A 19075-nucleotide genomic window follows, 5' to 3' on the forward strand; every position below is an offset into this window, starting at 1 on the left:
CCTTGTACGTCGAAGAAGCTTCCTTACCATCTGAATTCTATAGACCAATCTCTCATTCTCCTATAGTTGAAAAAAAATATAGCTTGAAAAAAATAGCCGAGACAATAATCATCTTGTGTCGTATATATCACAATGATTTTTTGTTTGATAGAGAGAGAGAGAGAGAGAGAGAGAGAAACATAACCTGCTGCAAAATATGGCATCTTTCCAACAGTAATTCATACTTTCTCTTGTAGATATCAAACTCCTCTGGTTCCACGTCGTACTCAGATTCGTCGGACATTGTAAATTATGGATTTCTAACGAAATTCGATTAACGAAATATTGCGCTCCACAACGTCTTCGAGACATGTATCTACACCTGTGCGCACGCAGTGTCAGTTGTCAGTGCTTCTCTTTTAAAGTCGTGACGTGCTTGTCACGTGATCACGATACGATTCATAGCACGTGTAATATACATTCTAGATTTACTTCCGCTTTTTGAAACCCCAAGAAATGCAAAACTTTTTTCAACTTCGTTTGGACTATTTTGACAAAGTACCGATTAACTTAATCGTTGATTAACTTGCAGAGTAATCAACAGTAATCTTTTGAAGTTTCTATTATGTATGATAACTACATATTGTTAGAAATTTTGATGCGAATCATCGTGCAAGTCAATCAACAATCAAGTAAATTTAATCTCGAGTTTGCATGTAAAATACAATAGTCCACGCGTATAGATAATGTAAATGTAAATAACTATTATGTTTAACGTGTCATTTCTTTGTGTGTCCACGCGTACTGACAATGAATAATCTATAAAATATAGGTCAAAGATTACCGGTTCGTGAGTTGATTTTTATATTTTCTTTTGTATTTATATCGCGGTTTACATATAACGTTAGAATTTTACGATGCCACGAAGCGTCGATAAAGCTTCATTTTATATCCGTAGAAGAGGGAAAAAATACAAAATGTTATGCATATTGATCACGAGTTAAGCAATATCACCTTTTGCCGTTGAAGATTTATAGAATAATAATTTATTAAAAGTATAACATAAAATTGAAATTTATCGACGTAACAATCATACATGATTTTTATATTTCAATAACAAATAGTTACGCTGCACTTTTGCTTATTGCAAAATCAAAATCTCACAATCTCGAAAGTTGTGAAAACTCGTCGTGCGAGTTAATTTATAATTATAATCGCGATGTTAAGCGATGTTTACATGAAAGATGATTTTTATGGCTTACTTTCACATATTTGATGTGATATCCATGAATATATTGTGCGAAAGTATTCAGAATTGTTTTTGGCACCGCGTGCTTTTCGTTTTGACAGTCTCCTTTTTTTTTTAGAACGATTTTAAATTTACACTTATACTTTCTTGGATTTGTTTTGAACTGACAAGGATGTAATTTCAGTCTATTTACATCGTTTAATATTTTATTCAGTCGCGAAATTTGATTAATCAACAATCTCTAATATCTGGCAGCGATGCCAAATATGAAAGATTATCAAGCTGTCTATGAAATTTTTGTCCATTACACATTCTCACAATATAAATAATGTTGTTTACTTCATGATTACGCTTCTCGCACTGAATGAACCAAGTCGTATTTAATCTCGTCGCGTTGGCAAAATTCCAGTGGATCCGAAGCGAAATGTTCAATGTCAATGCTGCGTTTGAAAAAAAAAAGAAAAAAAAAACAAAAAATTAGTCTCTACTTCAGCGTGCGATACTTGGATGTCTGCCCCTTTACGGATCTCATTAAGGGAATCCAAAAGCTGTTCTATATATTATCGATCAAAATTTAACCTAACGTGTCAATATATTTGCTTGATATAAAAGTTTTACAATTTATGCACATAAAATGAGATAGAATATTTGTGAACTTTTTTTAGAAATGACGTCTGACGTGAGTTTGTGTTTCAATCTCGCACACTCACAGATGCACGAGAGTAATTTTTTTACAGATTTTGAAAATCTTTTTTACTAGGGTTCTAAAGTCATTTCCAAAAGTTTACTTATATTCTGTCATGTTATTCCAAACGCGGACGCTATATCTCTTGCACGAACATATATCGTAGAACTTTTTATATTAAATAAATATTGTTACGACGTATCTGTCATCTTTTAATTTTTTATCATTTTTATATGAAATTATTAGCCCCCGCGTGTTGTTTTTCTAAGTACTTTATAATTGTGGAGAAGGATTTATCAATCCTTGGGTAGCGAGAAAAGAGAGATTTTCAAAATCTGTAATTCATATTCTGTCGATAATTTTGGATTCCCTTAAGAGAAAGGGAGAAGCTTTTTCGCGCCCATGTTCTTTATTCGTACAGAGAACGGGACGATTTGGCGCAAATTGGAACGGGATTCGAAACGATTCGCGAGGGAGACGAGAATAAAATCGAGCGACGAGAGGGCGGCGAGCGGCATAAGATTGCGCGCGCAGTCACAATCGCAGTCAAAATTCACCCTTGGCTCGTGCCGCTGGCTGCGAGAGCAACACCGAGTGCGACATTAGTTTCCTGGTGTGCGTCATCCGCGCTTCTCTCTTCTCTCGCACGCGCTTTTTATTCGCTCGCCGCGTCCGCGGGATTCACCGATTTTTATTCATCGCTTCCGGATCGCAGGAGAGAATCGCTCCTTCTTTTTCTTTCTCTCTCTCTCTCTCTCTCTCTCTCTCTCTCTATATATATATATATATATATCTCTTTCCCTCCTCATCTTACGTATTCTCGAGTTTCCTCGGCGACTGCCAGCAGCGGATATTATCTTTTGCACGCATACCATGCAGGTCACCGCAGTTTTTTAGCATTGGCCCAGAGGACGGAGAATCGCGAGCATCGGTGAGTACACGTCAGCGTTGCGACATGCGTTATCAATCAGTCGCAACATTCCGAAGATGGGATATGCATATAGTGGCGATGTATCGCACGCTTTGAGAATGTATATGAGCTCTACGGAACCTTCCTGCGCCGCGGATCAATAACAGCCGTTGCGTATGGTAACACAACCAGCTGATCGCCTGTGATATTGAATGTATTTACCGTGCGTTCGTCGCGCGTACAAATGCTTAGCCTTTTATTCTTTGCTTTTAGTAAAGACATTAACGTGGTAATGAAATATACGCGCAATGTTTTTCTTTTCTTTTACGCGGGATACGGCGTGCAACTCGACGCGAGAGTAAACACGAGAGTCGATTCTTCTTTTGTTCCAAAAAAACTCTATGACATTGTGTGGAAGAACAAGTATTAGATTATATGTGTACTTATTGTTAATTTGTATGATATAAACAATTTATATGTAATGTTGTTTACGTACTTGGTGTACAAAATGTATGCGGATATCGTGTCGTGTATAAATTTTTCTTTCCTTTACAAATATGCATGCATAGCATGCGTGTAAAATATCCGCAATGACGACAAAGTCGCAATAGAATTACATTTTATAATCTATTATATCACGTGACAATAGCCAGATAAATTTAATTCACAGTTTTTCTAAATAAGTTATCAAATTATCGAGCGTGTTATTATTTTTGAAATAAATAATCATTCCAATATCTTGTATTATATCTATATAAAATTAATTTAATTAATTAATTTAATTTATTCGTATAAGAAGAATTGGCACTTTAAACTACAAAATTACATAATATATAATTATTGATATCAAATTGATATTTTTATGAGCATTGATTAATAGCGTTTAATCATATTTTTTATTATTAATTGTAGATGTTTTCATAGATTGGAGATTTATTAATTATTCATTAAATTAAACAATTTTGCACGTATCAATCAGAATTATCTAATTTATTGATCAATATTGTGACTGGCAATCTTGTTTTCGTGCGTAAAATATCTGGGAAAGTTATATTTGCACGTGATTGTATTTTCATATTGACATTCTATATTTATCGTGATAACACTAATAGGTATACCGAACGTAAACCTGCTTGAAATTTTTCTTTCGATGCGAAATATACATACGAATATATTTAATATGCGGAAGAATATTGAAAGAATTTTTGAGTGAAAGATTATTTTTTTCGTAGACGCAAGTGCAGGGTGAAAATCCTATATCCATTCTATCAATGCAACACCTCATTCTCGTAATGTGTTTATGAGATCGTTATCGTCAATGCAAACACACAGTGCACTCGTCTCAATCGGATATGTTCCTATAAAGTTCAAGATTATACATGCACAAGTGTCAGCGCACGCATGTGTCTCATTTTCTGGCTGTCTGTTTTCGAAAGTAGATAAAAGATATTAAAAAAAAAAAAAACTGTGACGTATCATTTTGTTTTATCTTGGCTTTGATCTCTAGAGAGTTAAAAGTTTAAAAATAAAAATTTATATATTCACAAATATTATATTTACCAGAGATAGTGTTCGATCAGAGCAGATTATATAGTTTTGATAATATTGTTTTAAATATTTTTTTTTTGACAAATAGTTTTTTCTTTAAACTGATAATTATTAATAATTATTTATATCTACTGAAAACTATGGAAACATGGTAATAAATAATAAAAAGAAAAATAAAATTAATCTAAAAACTTATTAAAATTGTAAAATAAAATGTAATACATATTATCAAAAAAGATAGCTACTTTATTATTATCGCTATTTAGATTGTCCAATTCCGTCAAAGAAAGTCGCATAAAAAAAACTTATATAAATTTCAAAAACTTTTGATATCAATTAATTTAAGATATAAATGGCAATAAATGTATAAAATATGAGCTTTTCTTGATAATTAAATTAATTGGATCAAGTTTATATCAGGCTTGATAACCGAGAGTACACGTCAGTTTGAGTAGGAGATTTGTGGCAATTTTAATATCTTTTCTTTACGTAGTAATATTGCTACTCTTTAGCAGTATATTTTATTACAGGTTGAATAAACAAAATTTTATTATAAAATATATATTTTTTTGAAGAATATTTTATTTAAAATATTTTTCTTTTATTTTAAGTTTATAAAAATCTTTGCGCGTCCTGTTTGTTATTCATTGTCTCTATCGAGTCGCAAAATTATTTCATCAATATTGAAATGATTTATAATGTGTGACATATATGTAAATATTTAGCTTCTTGAACGACACGTTAGTTTCGATAACATTTTATTTTAGGTTTATAAAAATCTTTGCACATTACATTTTTTATTCATTATCTCTCTATCGTGTCGCAAAATTATTTCATCAATATTGAAATGATTTATAATGTGTGACAGATATGTAAATATTTAGGTTCTTGAGCGACACGTTAGTTTCTATAACATTGGATTAAAATAATTCAGAAAGAAAATATTCGTGAATGCTGCACCAATCTAATGCACTTTTAACAATAAAACAGTACTCAGATAAGACACAATGAGGCAACGTATACGTGCGGAAGATGAGTAATGTAATCGCATGTATATATACGTTTGTAGATGCCTTTATTACAATCTAGGTACTGCGTTTAACACGTAGTTGATGAACGCATCTTTCACACGTGTTTGCCACTCATTATTTTCTATCGATTCGCAAAACTATTCGTGATTTATCAATGTGATTGAAATGATGTATGATGTACATAAACGCTTTAATCACTTCGATAAAATCATCTTATGACGAAAGCGGAAGATTTTGCGATGAAATGATTTATCAGTGGAAGATTACAAGATGTATAAATCCGATCCTGGTTAAAGAAGAGATTAATTATAATAAATAAGTTTATGGTCGCGAATTCCTTTGAAGGAAGGTATACTCCTCTTATTATATGCTGATCTCGCGTAATAATTATTCTGTTTATCTCTCTTTGTCTCGACAAATGTTCTACTCAGAAATGTACTTTGGAAATTTTCCGAGATTTTACGAGTATATTCAGAAATATAATTTCACAATTGTATGATTTACATAAATCAATATTATATTTAATTCGTCTTTTAATAATTTAATTTTCCCGATACGATTAATGTAATATTTACAGCATTGTTCTTTGACTCTGTTTAATTTTATTATATTTCACGGTTTAGTAAAAATGTTTAATAATGATAGAAATATTTTACTGTCGTCAAGATTCAGCATTAATGAGACATAAACGATCTTTCTTTTAGATTAATAATTCGGTCTAATTAATTAAATGCGTGGGCGAAAAAAATATAAAGATAAGATATATATCGAATTCTATTAAGCTTATCTTTCGCACTATTTATTTTTATGATACCTACATCTCCTTTATATCGAAGATTGAATATTGTGTTGTAAAATCTTTCTATTGTATGATTAGCAATTTTGTTATCGTATAAAAAATGATATCTACTACATTGTAAGATCACGGCAGAGAAAATAATGATAGATAATCTTCGCAACCTAAATGCTATCGTCATTCTGAAAGTAATCTGTAATCTGGCGTTTTTACGTAATACGATGACGAAAGTTTCATAATTGCTTGTGGCTACATTTTACAATTGTTGGTTACAATTTTAATTTTTACACAAGAAATATATTTTTAACTTTACGCACGTGTACTAAGTATAGAAACTTGCATATTATAATTATACATGTAATTATACATGTAATTATACATGTAATTATACATGTAATTATACATGTACTTATACAAAATATAGAATAAGTAGCGTGTATAAAAAGCGAAAAAAAAATTCTCATTTCTTATCAGTACGACTCGGATGATAAGCTTCTATATATAAAAGCTATATAGTTATTCGCCACGTTGCTGGACTGAAAAATGCTATAAAGATCTTTTATGTACACGCTTTTTGCCCAATAGATAAATCGAATATAGATTCATATGACAATTACGCAAGTAAAAATTTTTACAACACAGTGCCATGTTTTATATCAATATAAAATATTACATAAGAATTGTATGAGTCACTCTCTTTTCGTTCAACATTAAAATTTATAATTTTGGTTCCTATCATTATAGCTTATAAATTTAAAATTATTTAAAAATTAATTTTTATAATTATTGCAATATCTATTTTTGATTCACAAAACTATTTCAATATTCACTCAACTATTTCAAATATAAGATATATATTAATAAACGTGACTTTTATTTTTTTTTTTTTTTTTTTACATAAACATTAATTATTTATGCATCAGTAGGACAGAAATTACTTAAATATATTTATATTCTCTATTCTAAATATATATATAATTTATCAATATAAAAATGTATTATGAAATTTAAAATTATCTCAAAATAAGATTATATTAATCAATATGATCTCAATATGATATCAATACAGTATCATATAACTATAAGACACTTTCTTTTCATTTAACGCTTTTGAAAATGTGCACAAGAAAATTTTAACAAAAATACAAAATGTGTTTTACCCGTGTAATTTTGATACTTATCAATATAACTTATAAATCAAACGTTACTTTTATGAAAAATTAAATTTTTATAACATTTAAGATATCTATTTGTGTGATTCACGAAGCTACTGAAATATTTAAAAAAAAATTTACATTAATGTACATAAATTATTATATTTTTTACAATAATCTAAGCATGAAGGGGGTAGAAATAATTTACGTAAATATATTTGTGTTCCCTATTCAAAATAAGAGATTATATTGGTCGATAGAAGAAAATCGGCAAATCAACGATGTTAGAGGATGTTTATAATTGAAAGTATTAAGCGAGAACCGTGTTCTTTCTTGACAACTGCAAGGCTTTACATCGTGCGACGTGCATCCTCGACAACGCGTCGCGGTGGTGGGTTTAAGATCCGAACACATAGTGACGTCATAACGAAACGCGTTCGAAGCCAATGGTCATATGTATCAACGAGAGCGAGTACCACAGCTATCAGTATTAGCCCGGTCATCTTCCAACGCCGATCGCGCGCGCGGCGCCCGTAACTGAATGAGAGACATTTTGACATTCGTGAGAGACATTATATATATATTTCGTGAACCGATAAATGATAAAAAATATATAACGATAGACAAATTAATTCGCGAGTATCACTGATCCCGGGAGTATCAAGGATTCTTCGAAAAAGAAGAAAGAAAAGAAAATAAAGGCTGCCGCACATTCGTGACGTGTCTCAATCAGAATCGGACATTCGTCCATGTTTCTTTCTTTTTTCTTTCTTTTTTTTAACTTTGTGGCTAACGAAGAGAGGGAGAGTCGTCGCTGTCGTTATCGGCGACAACGCGTGACAACGCGTTACGTTTTCCTCGCGAACGATGAGATTTCGCGGGATCTGGAAACGCCGCTTCGCGAACGGGCGGATGTTCGACCTCGTGCAAAGGCCAAGCGGTAGCGCGCGAACGAACCGCGTGCTCTCCCTCTATCTTCGATATATTAGTGCAACTCGTGCACGTCTGGGAAGCAATTTGACGTTGCTACTTTGAGTGAAACATCTTCGATAACGACCGATTCGCCATACGTCCATCATGGTTCGTTGACTCTATTCTCCATTGTTTCGAGTGCGAAAAATCGAGAAATTGCTATTACATTAATTCTCGCTTATTTTACCGAGCGTATATCGAAATGTCGAAATCGTATTTTGTGTCGCGCGTGTGTTAACTTCAAGATCGCATATATATATATATATATATATATATATATATATATATATATATGTATGCTGATATATATTTTAATTCAAACGAAGAGAGTGAAAAGGAAATTCATAGAATTCCAATATGTCAAGGGTTATCGTAAGCTTTAATAATTCCTCGACGATTTGTCGACGTATAAAGTTCCTTTAAAATATTTTATTAAATCTTTTGCTTTTTTTTTTTTTTTTTTTTACGATACCGGACTAAATTTATAAATTATAAGATCACGCATCTCGTATATTAACAATCACTATTGTTTTGCAGGATTTATTTGTCGTCGATACAAAGTTCGGAGATTCGTGACCAAAAATGTAATGGAAACGGTTTAAACGTATATAGTCAAAGTAAGCGAAACGTAAAGTCAGTATAACGTACGATACGTCGTCCTCAATAAACGATAAACGATAACAGTGTCTGAGATAATATAGTACGAAGATGCATTTACGAGCAGAGAATGAAATATTAATGCGCAAACTATACATAACGTGCTACTTCAAAAGGATTTTATTAACTGTCATCTATCATTCGATGGATTTTCGAAGAACACGTAATACATCCAATAAGTACAAATTAATAGCAACTCGTTTTACATACGCTATTTCTTTCCGCATACCTTTCTTGGTGCACGTGTCTTTTTTTTTTTTTTTTTTTTTTTTTTTATTTCTGGATTATCTTGTCGAACAGGTTTCGTTGCGGGGCTGCGTTCGCGGTATATTTTTTGGCATGAAATGATAGTAATATTAATTCCGAGCATGACGTTTTACAATTATCCGAAAAAAAGAGAAGCCAGTCTTTTAGCTGTACAGCTTTAACGCATTATTACTAATGCGGGAAAACGATCGACGTATCGCGTGAATTAGCGCATGATTTCGAGTTTGTTCTTCTTCAGTGCTGATAACGATTAACGAAGATCCAGTTTCCCGGTCAAACGTTACTTCGTTGACGTTGACCGATAAACCAATGAGGCGCTGCGTCAAGTGGCGAAGCACGATGCGCTTTTAACGCCTTTCAACGCCGTAACGCGATGATAAATCTCTAGAAATTGATTAATTTCCACAATTGTCTGACATTTGCATAGCTATATTGTATGCGCAATTCGAAGAATTATTCGTAATTTGTTTTCGGTTATAAATAAGTATAGTAAAGATGAAAAATTAATAAAATGAAATACGCAACTGCTATTACTGATAATATATTACGACGAAACCGGTAGAATCATAAAACCCATTAATGCGTCAACATTAATGCGGAAAAAAAAAAGTATAAGCGTCTAGCTTGGGTTGAATTTAGATCGTGTACATGCTCCGATTTGCCACCGTCCACCGGGCAGGAAGCCAGGATTGCGCAAAATTTTCTCGGCGCCTGTCTCTTCGTCCCTGTAGTTGAACGATAAAAACAGGAGAAAATATTCCTCCCTTTTCTAAAAATTTTTTTTCATATTTTTAGAGTTTCCTCAAAATATAAAACGCGTGCAATTGGAATCATAGTATACAGTGTGTTGCTTTGCATTCAATAAGTTATGTCGTGATGATATAAAACTGAGCGCTAATTTTATCAAACTCCTTGCGTTATAAATATTATTTTCTTTAGAGACATGTGTGTATGTGTGTGTGTGTGTGTGTGTGTGTGTGTGTGTGTGTGTGTGTGTACGCGTGGAGAAAAGGGAGAAGAGAGTTTTTTTCTAAATTTATTCTATCGATAAACAATTTCTACGTGGATTAAACCGTTGTCATTTTCGCATTTGATCTGTTATCTTGATGTTATTCGTTGATTCGTTATCAAAATGCGTTTATCGCAAAAGTCGGCTTAATCCTTAACAGTTTCCGTTCATTTATCTGCCGAATCCTCTAGATTTCGCGTATTTACACGCGACACACGTTCGCGTGGCGAAGTAAAAAGTTAAATAGCCGTCTTCCTCCGAGTTAAGTAAGTTGGCAAGATCTAGGTCAACGTTAAATCTACGTTTGGTTTTGACAAACATCAAGAATAGAATAAATCGCAAAAACTAACGAGCGTCTACAACCTGGCGAGGTAATAAACGCTGAATAATCAATGGGATAGTTGTAACATATCATATGCAAATTTAGATTAATTTAATGAAATAGAAATTAAAACTGTTTGCTTAATAAAGCATGTTTTGCAATTGACAACTATCTTTTTCAAAGTTGAAAATTTTTAATAGAATTTCTCGACATAAATTCTTGAAATAATGCGCGATTTTAATGATGAATAATCAAACATTTGGCAACGTCAAACGTTGTCTAAAGTCTAAAGTATCACGATGCTGGATAAACAGTGTGTTTGTCAAATCCTATGGCGCATCGCGTCATGTCAAGTCGATATTGACTCTCTAATACGGCTGTATTTGCGCTTGAAATTTTCGCTTCACCCGGTAATTTTGAATAAGTTTGAGAACGAATTGCGAGATAAACGGGGTGCGCAGGAGAGACGGAAGGTACGGTGAAGGAAAGGTGGAGTGGATCGCACGATACACGCGCGATCATCGTGGCCACCGTTAAATCCTTAAATTGATAGCAACTCATACACAATGAGCTTCATTTATAATCGCTGACTCTAACTCGAGAGCTACTTCGGCCGGTTACGAAATGCCAGAAGCGAATCACGCCGAGTCGAGTGTCTTTGCCAAACATCGAACTTGGGACGTCTAATAATGCTCGAGAATGTTGCTTTAGCGAGTAAATATAGCCAAGCCGAAGCATTCTTTTTCCGCGGCTGCGTGCGTCACTTTGATCATATTATTACCGTGCATTAAATAACGATGCGATATATGTATATTGTTTGCGAGAAATTTCATTTAAGTATTACGCAGAAGAAAAGGATAAATAAAGCGCAATGAGCTTTAGGGGATCAGTTGCAGCTTTAGAAAAAAAAATGTGCGTCTGAGATTTTCGCGTGCAGAATGCATTTCTTTGTGGATAGAAATTTATAGTCGTCGCAACCGATATATAAACATTGTTTATATTATTTTTTTTTTTTTTATATATTAATCATAATTTATTACTAGAAGAACTTGATACTCACTCAAAAAAATGATCTTGCAATTTCGAGAAAAATTTTCTAGGTGTAAAAAATTAACTGAAACAAATCAATTATTAGCAAAATACTGTGATACTGCATATATTTTGCACTTAATCAATTTAAATGACAGAGATTAGAAAGACAGAATTTATATTTGTACTATTAGTGTAACTTAGACAGAAAATTTGTCAGCGATGCCTATCTTTAAGGCCTATTGTCAAGGACAATTATATTTATGATTAATATTTGGCAATGGGATCTAAATTTTCTAGAGGTATTGCTAGAATATCGCTGCTATAAATTCTATACGTGACAAATAATATTCTAAGAGATAGAAAAAGTAGCGATAAATTTGAATCGAGACATCTAGAAATCTATCTACGTTAGCAAAATATTTTTTTGAGTGCTTGCACTTGTATCTTTTTAACTGAGACACGCATTATCGTAGATCTTCGATTTTACACGTGTGTAAACGTTTATCCGTTTATATTTACTTGCAAAAAAAAAAAACGATAACACGTTTAAATGAAAACGTTTACATATATTATATGGAAAAAATATTTCAAATGAAATACTAATTAAACGTTTCGACATATTAACCTGATAACGATGAGCGATACGATCGCTAATAGCTTGTTCTTTTTCGTAGAATACAACGCGAGAACAGTACGTTTCGCCGCATGGGTGCCTGGGTTGACGATCGTTTCGTGGAGGAGGAGGTGGTTCCTTGTAATCAAAGTACTACTTGGACTTGGAGAATCCGGAGCCGCGACTGCAATGGTGGTGGACCGCTACATGGTCGATCGGGTGCCGACTATCAATCGTCAAACAACTTTACGTCGACCTGGTCGTCAGGATCCCTGTTGCCGTTGCGCCGTCAGTTCACCAGGCAGCTTTATGAGTGGCCTTGTTTACCGTTGTTTAAGTCAAGGACGAAACTAGATCTTTACTAAATTGATCATTCCGTTGAGAACAAGAGCCGCCCGAGAATTTGTTTGCAAATTCAGATATAGTCAAAGTTTTCTTTTTATTATTATACTCGATTGTTTGCATGTGTGTGTTTGCGTGCACGTTTGCGTATTGGGATTGGTGTCGCGGAGAAAAAGATTGGATCGCCCGGAAGTCTCAATACTTTCGAAGGTGAATTCCGAAAGTGTATACCATCCACATTCTTCGTCTCTTCAATATGGCCGAGTGGACCAAGTTCAACGATCGAAATAAATTAAGTCGACCCGACGAACGAACGAATAAGGATGATATAATCATAAAGCAATCGTACACTGAAGTAAATAATGATGCGATTATCAATGAAGATTCAGACGCGACAAATGATCGAAACGATTGCGATAACGAACGCGAGAAGACGATCGCGGACTCAAGTTTCACTCGAGAATTGGAGTACGTCAATGGTTTTCGGAATAATTCAGAATTGTTGGAAGGTCCACTGAATCAAGAAGAAGAAGAGAGATTCGTAGAAGACAATCATCGCGAACGAATAGGGGAATCAGGCTCGAAGATACGTCGAGAAGCTCGTCAGGAATTAAAGGAAATTTTGCAAAATTCGCAAAACTCACCGAAAAGACCCAACAGTCTTTACAAAGAAGATGTGCCGAGTTCACAGAAGCTAAAGAGCGTCTACAACGAGAGAAATACAATTTTTGGTTCGCCTACCAGAATTTTGTCGTCCAAGGGTCGCTTGTCGACTGAGAACAGCACCGAGAAGCTCGCAAACGGAAAGTTCCCTAAGGAAGACAAGCAGCAGCATCATGTGCAGTTTAACAAAGACTCCAAGAAGCAACAGCTACGTCACACATCCGAAGAGAGACCGCAGCCAAGTCCGTCGATTTCTACATCGACCACGAGTAGTTTTGAAGATAACTCAAGCTTGGCACAATTTTGCGAAGCGCGACCGCCCGACGGAGGCTGGGGCTGGGTCGTCGTTGCCGCCTCCTTCATGGTAAACTTGATCGCGGACGGCATTACCTTTTCCTTCGGCGTAATATACGTCGAGTTTCTGAATTATTTTGGCGGAGGGAAATCCAAGACAGCTTGGATCGGCAGTCTCTTCATGGCAATGCCATTATTGTCGGGACCGGTGGCAAGTTTCTTGACTGACAGATATGGCTGTAGAAGGGTAACCGTAGCAGGTAGCATACTAGCGACGGCAGGTTTTGTTATAAGTTCCTACGCCAACTCTATGGAGATACTCATCCTCACGTTTGGTATCCTAGCGGGTTTCGGTTTATCCTTGTGCTTTGTCGCAGCGGTGGTAATCGTGGCGTACTATTTCGACAAAAAGAGGTCCTTCGCCACCGGTTTGTCGGTATGCGGTAGCGGAATTGGGACTTTTATTTTCGCGCCTGTCACGCAGTATCTCTTGGCGGAATACGGCTGGAGGGGAACTACGTTAATACTCGCGGGACTGTTTTCGAATCTCGCCGTATGCGGATGTCTTATGCGGGATCTTGAATGGACTACTACTAGAGCGAAAGCGAAAACTCAAGAGAGGAGAAAGAATCGGGAGAAAAAGAGATCCAAGATGCAGAGTTCCAACGCAGATTCTTTTTCAGCCACCAGCTCCGCGAATACGACCACGCAAACGCCTCACGGTGATTCTAAAAGAGGTTTTGCATCAGCCAATGCGATGATTATCGAAAATCTTCGGCTTCAGGACGGCGACGAGGAGAGCGAAAAGCTCTTTTCTAGCTTAGTAAGTCTGCCTACCTTCGTGAAAAATAGGGAGAAGGTACCTGTCGAGGTACTGGAACTACTTAGCACTAACAAAGCCGTTTACAATGTTCTCTTGCAAAACTATCCGAGTCTTTTGATATCGTCGAAGAGTTTTAGCGATTCGGGAGCGTTGCACGATCAGCTGAGTACACCTTCGGCCCGCTTTATACCTACGCCGAGTCCATTAGCTGAATTAAAAATTGAAAACGGTAAAGACAGGGATATTGGGGGGCGCGAGGACAATGACGAACAAACACTCCGCGGTGAGCAACACCACGGTGGGCAATCGGTAGAACCGGCGTACTTATGGTGGCTGAAGAAAATTGATTCCGACACTCCGTTGAGGCGTTGTTCTAGCACGCAGGAACAACCGAAGAGACTGCCAACCGCGTATCTAAATGACATCAGAATGCACAGGCATAGTCTGACATACAGAGGCGCCATGCTGAATATCAATCGGTATCGTTTGAGAGCTTCGAGCTGCCCGGACATTTATAGAAACTCGATGACCACCATCGCCAAGACGAAGCTTGTCTGGTACGCTGGACTCTGGGAATTCTGGGACTTGATTGTCGACATGCTCGACTTTTCGTACTTTGCCGATCCGAGGTTTCTGTTATTCGCTGTCAGCAATTTTCTCTTGCACACGTGGTACGACGTGCCTTATGTCTATCTGACGGATAATGCGATCGAGGTTGGATTCAGCGAGACGGATGCGTCTATTCTGATCTCGGTAATCGGGATCGCCAACATGGGCGGCGAGGTAAGCGGCCGAGCAAAAACGGGGGAAAGAAAATAGCTAAAAAAAAATGACGCTCCGATTTGAATAGTTGCTTGTGTAATAGTCAAAGTGGAACTTTTTATTACAGATTTTTCTAGGCTGGGCCGGTGATAGAGCATGGGTGAACGCGTCTATCGTCTATGCGGTGTGTATGGCGCTCTGCGGCGCCGTCACCGCTCTGATACCCATAGTTGTCAACGATTATTATACCTTATGTGCAATCTCTGGTGCCTTTGGATTATTCATCGCAGCGAATTACAGTCTCACCAGCATCATCCTTGTCGAGCTGATCACTTTGGAAAGGTTTACGAATGCTTATGGCCTTCTGTTACTGGTCCAAGGAGTAGCCAATCTTATGGGTCCTCCGTTAGCTGGTAAATCTTTCCTCTCTCGAATTTCGTTTTTTTTTTGTTTTTTTTTTTTTTTTTTGCATATATATTAGAAACATTCCGAGCGAATATATACTAAAGATGATTTTTTTTCAGGATGGTTGTACGATATTACAGGCACATACGATCTCTCCTTCTACCTGGCGGGCTTGTTCATCGCATTAAGCGGCGCGTTGTTATTAGTGATGCCTTTGATCAGCTTGTACAGAAAATATCGAGGAAATGAATCCGAGGAGGGAACTGTCGACAAGGATTTCAACGAGATAGATAATGTGTAAATATTTATCGAAAGAAGAAGAAGCCAGAGACGAGCGACCATTGTCTGCATATTATTATTGCACGATATTACAATGGAATTGCAACGCAAGATGCAAAAATTGCCACAGTACTCCTTAATTCCGTAGCAGTGTCAGAGTCCGCGATACATATATATATATATATATATATATGTATATATATATATATATATATATATATATATATATATATATGTATATATATATATATATATATATATATATATATATATATATATATATATATATATACTGCATGAAAGTCGCTCGAGCCGGCTGTGGTGTATTACATAGTTATAAGTTTGTGTCGACATGTCTTTGGCAGGTCATCGACAATTAATGCGACAACTAATGCGAGCGACTCAAAGAGTATTATGTAAAATGAATCACATGTAGCAAATCGTGTATTATCAACGGATTTTGATTCTGCGTGACTATCAGCGGACGACGTTTCGCTGCTAACTTTTGCTAAGGTTACCAGGTCACTTCTAATCTCTTAGACGTATTGCGTAAAGGAAATTATTTCGAGAGTGAGTATAGTTTTAATATTTTCAATAGCATAGAGTGATACTACGCGATATAGAGTAAATACATTGTACAAATTAGGGGAACGCGCTGCTCGTGATAATATATAAAGGGCCTGCGAAGAGAGAAAATTCGATTCGTTATAAGCTATTATTATCGCGTTGCTGTTGATAATTTGCCGAAGCAGATATATATATACATATTTGGCACTGCAACAACAACTAAGTATAATTTCGAATCTCAGGATATACTATCAACATTTAATGCGTATGTACATAGATTTTGAAATCCGACGCACGTCTGGTGTGACCTCTCTCATTTGCGTGTACAAAAAAAAAAATCGTACGAATTCTAATACAGCATGCTTCTAGTAGTCGCTACTCCTTCGTCAAGTGCGTTGCGTATTCCGAAGCTATATTGTACAATTGACAAGTTATCCCTCTCCTCGCCCTCGGATAACGCGAAAGGTATTGTAAATTAATCACCCCGCACCAGATATCCACGACCTTTGTAATCATCATCGTGTAACGTGCATCCTTCGCATAGAAGTGTTGCGAGTCATTCGTGCATTTTAACAATTCACTTGAATTAAATGTTTAATTAATTTAAATTACATGTGATTCGTATCTAGTTTGATTCTCCAATCAAATGGAAATGTCAATAAGTGCTTAGAAGTTTTCTCAAGCAACCGCGAAATACTACGTCATCTGGACCTGGGACATAAGTCCGTGAGTTTCAATGAAGGAAAATATCTCGCTCGAGTTTATTTCTTTTGCTTTTTTCAATTTCGTTTACTTTTGAATGCAAGCGGAACAGTAAGTTAAATAACCCGTAAGTTAAATCCATCTTTTACAAATGGAATTTAAAGAATAGAAATATTGTGTAATATTTCTTTTAATTTCTAAAACAAGCAAGTGAGACACAAACAGTTAATCGAAAGGTAACTTTAATAGAATTGGTAGCAGACTTTTTCATTTCGAGTTCATTATGATGCACGAATTTCGTTCGAAATAACATATGTCTATAAAATAGGCATGCGCGTATAGCTTTTCTGTGATCATAAACTTGCCTCTTTATCAATTTTGCGAGCTACAAATAGACTACTACCTCCGTTACCATAGTGTATATGCGTACATGCGTGCGTGTGTGCGTGCATGTGTTCGTTCTTTTTTTTTTTTTTTTTGTTTTTATAAAGTATAATCCATATTTGCACTTAGATATTATACACAAGTGATTTTTTTCTTTTCTTTTTTTTTTTACCAAAAAAAAGGGGAAACAAGTCACACGTCATTGTAGCGAGTTTCGATTGTAAATATATAATAACACGAGCGAAGAGAATAATTGTAAATTGAACACAAACAACACAATGGATTTATTGATAAAAAAGAGTTTTTATTGCTCTCTGTGTATGTGGAAAGTCCTAAGCGAAATGTACATTACTTGACGAAATTGAAATCGCGCCGTGCATTTCGATGAAAATTAACGTCAAACGAAATAGAAGTTTTTTAAAAAACTAGTCAAAAATCGCACTACAATATTTTAGGTACTGTCGATTTCACACAAAAATTTTATATTCCAAAGATTTCTCTTATATATATATAGTATATCGTCGTAGGAATACACGTACGTATAACATTATAATATACGAGGCCTTTACACTAAAAGAAAATACGAAAAAATATTTATTGCTTTGAGATATTAAGAATTAAATCGATTAGACGGCAGGTAACTGATTGTATGAAACGAGAGTTTCAAATATTTTTTATTAGTGCCGCGCGTAATAATCTGGTACCCGAAAGTAAATAATCGCAACACCCGAAATCGGAATTTTGAATTTCGATCAAGCGTATTTTTTCGATTCTAGAGATATGATCGCGATTGGTGTCTTATATAATTGTGTCCGGTGCCAAGTCCAAATTATGTGAATGTAATATAATTTTTCTCGCAGCATGTATGCTCGCATTATACATCACACGCGTACGCAGCCTTATATGGCATCTACGAAACGTATAAAGCAATATTTTAATATAAAAAAAAAGGAAAAAAATTGTGTATTTCATATATTTACGATATCAGGTCGCCGGCTTCGCGAGAGACTGACGACTTTCAACGGTAGTATTAAGCGATAGTTATTAAGAAGAGGAGAATGGGACGCAAATAATCTGTGAAAGAGTGAATTCGAGAATCTTTAATAGAATTGTCAAAGTGTGATTTCAATCGAATATCCCAGAGAACGATTCCTTCCAGTAAAAAAAAAAAAAAAAAAAAAAAAAGATGAAAAAAAGTAGCGAAGCACGAAAGCGTTTTAGCTGACGATATAATCAGCATTCCACTTATATTTATCAGATTGCGAAGTTCTTTTAGATTTTGGCATTCTACGAATTTCCGAAGAATCTTCAAAATGCTATCGATTATCAATTTCCGGCGATTTTAATCGAGTTAATTAGATCGTTACGATACCGATCTAGCGTGTCTCTACTACATCAAATACCTTATATATTGGCGCAAATCGTTATACGAATTTTCAACGTTCTTGTTGACTCTTAAATATTAAAAGAACGAGTCTGCGATTAGTCTTACACATGTATACATAAATTCTTAGCCAATGCCGATTCCTAGAACGATGCGATGCATCGGTTCAGTTTTACGTAAATCCTCTCATGTATTGGAAAATATCCGAAGATGATCCGAATAAATATCGTAGTGGTTTCTCGACAA

At 35.3% G+C, this 19075-nt stretch overlaps 2 protein-coding genes across 5 annotated transcripts in view; one reads left to right on the top strand and one right to left on the bottom strand.

Annotated features, from left to right (window-relative positions):
* LOC140676407 (uncharacterized) overlaps positions 1-404 on the bottom strand; it is a 1292-nt gene extending 888 nt beyond the window's left edge. The window contains exons 1-2 of one of the 2 annotated variants that reach the window (XM_072911424.1): positions 185-404; positions 1-60 (exon numbers count right to left, since the gene is read on the bottom strand). The exon at positions 1-60 is cut by the window's left edge and continues 20 nt beyond it. In XM_072911424.1, the coding sequence (XP_072767525.1) occupies positions 1-60; positions 185-283 (159 nt within the window). In that variant the 5' untranslated portion in view covers positions 284-404. The remainder of the gene's footprint in view (positions 61-184) is intronic. The other variant, XM_072911425.1, reaches the window with a different exon arrangement.
* A 2042-nt stretch (positions 405-2446) lies between these two features.
* Positions 2447-19075, top strand: LOC140675979 (monocarboxylate transporter 9). 3 transcript variants are annotated; one of them, XM_072910575.1, is made up of 5 exons: positions 7512-8432; positions 8862-8941; positions 12286-15129; positions 15236-15521; positions 15633-19075. In XM_072910575.1, exons 3-5 carry the CDS (start codon positions 12823-12825, stop codon positions 15812-15814), a joined length of 2775 nt encoding a protein of 924 aa, XP_072766676.1. In that variant the 5' UTR covers positions 7512-8432; positions 8862-8941; positions 12286-12822; the 3' UTR covers positions 15815-19075. The 3 variants fall into 3 exon arrangements, with proteins under 3 accessions (XP_072766667.1, XP_072766676.1, XP_072766672.1); XM_072910566.1 differs by lacking the exons at positions 7512-8432; positions 8862-8941 and adding an exon at positions 2447-2844; XM_072910571.1 differs by lacking the exon at positions 8862-8941.

Source organism: Anoplolepis gracilipes, chromosome 2 (assembly GCF_047496725.1).
Source record: "Anoplolepis gracilipes chromosome 2, ASM4749672v1, whole genome shotgun sequence".
Taxonomy (NCBI): domain Eukaryota; kingdom Metazoa; phylum Arthropoda; class Insecta; order Hymenoptera; family Formicidae; genus Anoplolepis; species Anoplolepis gracilipes.

What these genes read in the sequence shown, in the direction of transcription:
- LOC140675979 (XM_072910566.1), top strand. Translation starts at nt 12,823, where the DNA reads ATGGCCGAGTGGACCAAGTTCAACGATCGAAATAAATTAAGTCGACCC. An exon ending in TCGCCAACATGGGCGGCGAG is followed by an intron (nt 15,130 to 15,235) that starts GTAAGCGGCCGA and finishes TTTTTATTACAG; the next exon opens with ATTTTTCTAGGCTGGGCCGG. An exon ending in TATGGGTCCTCCGTTAGCTG is followed by an intron (nt 15,522 to 15,632) that starts GTAAATCTTTCC and finishes ATTTTTTTTCAG; the next exon opens with GATGGTTGTACGATATTACA.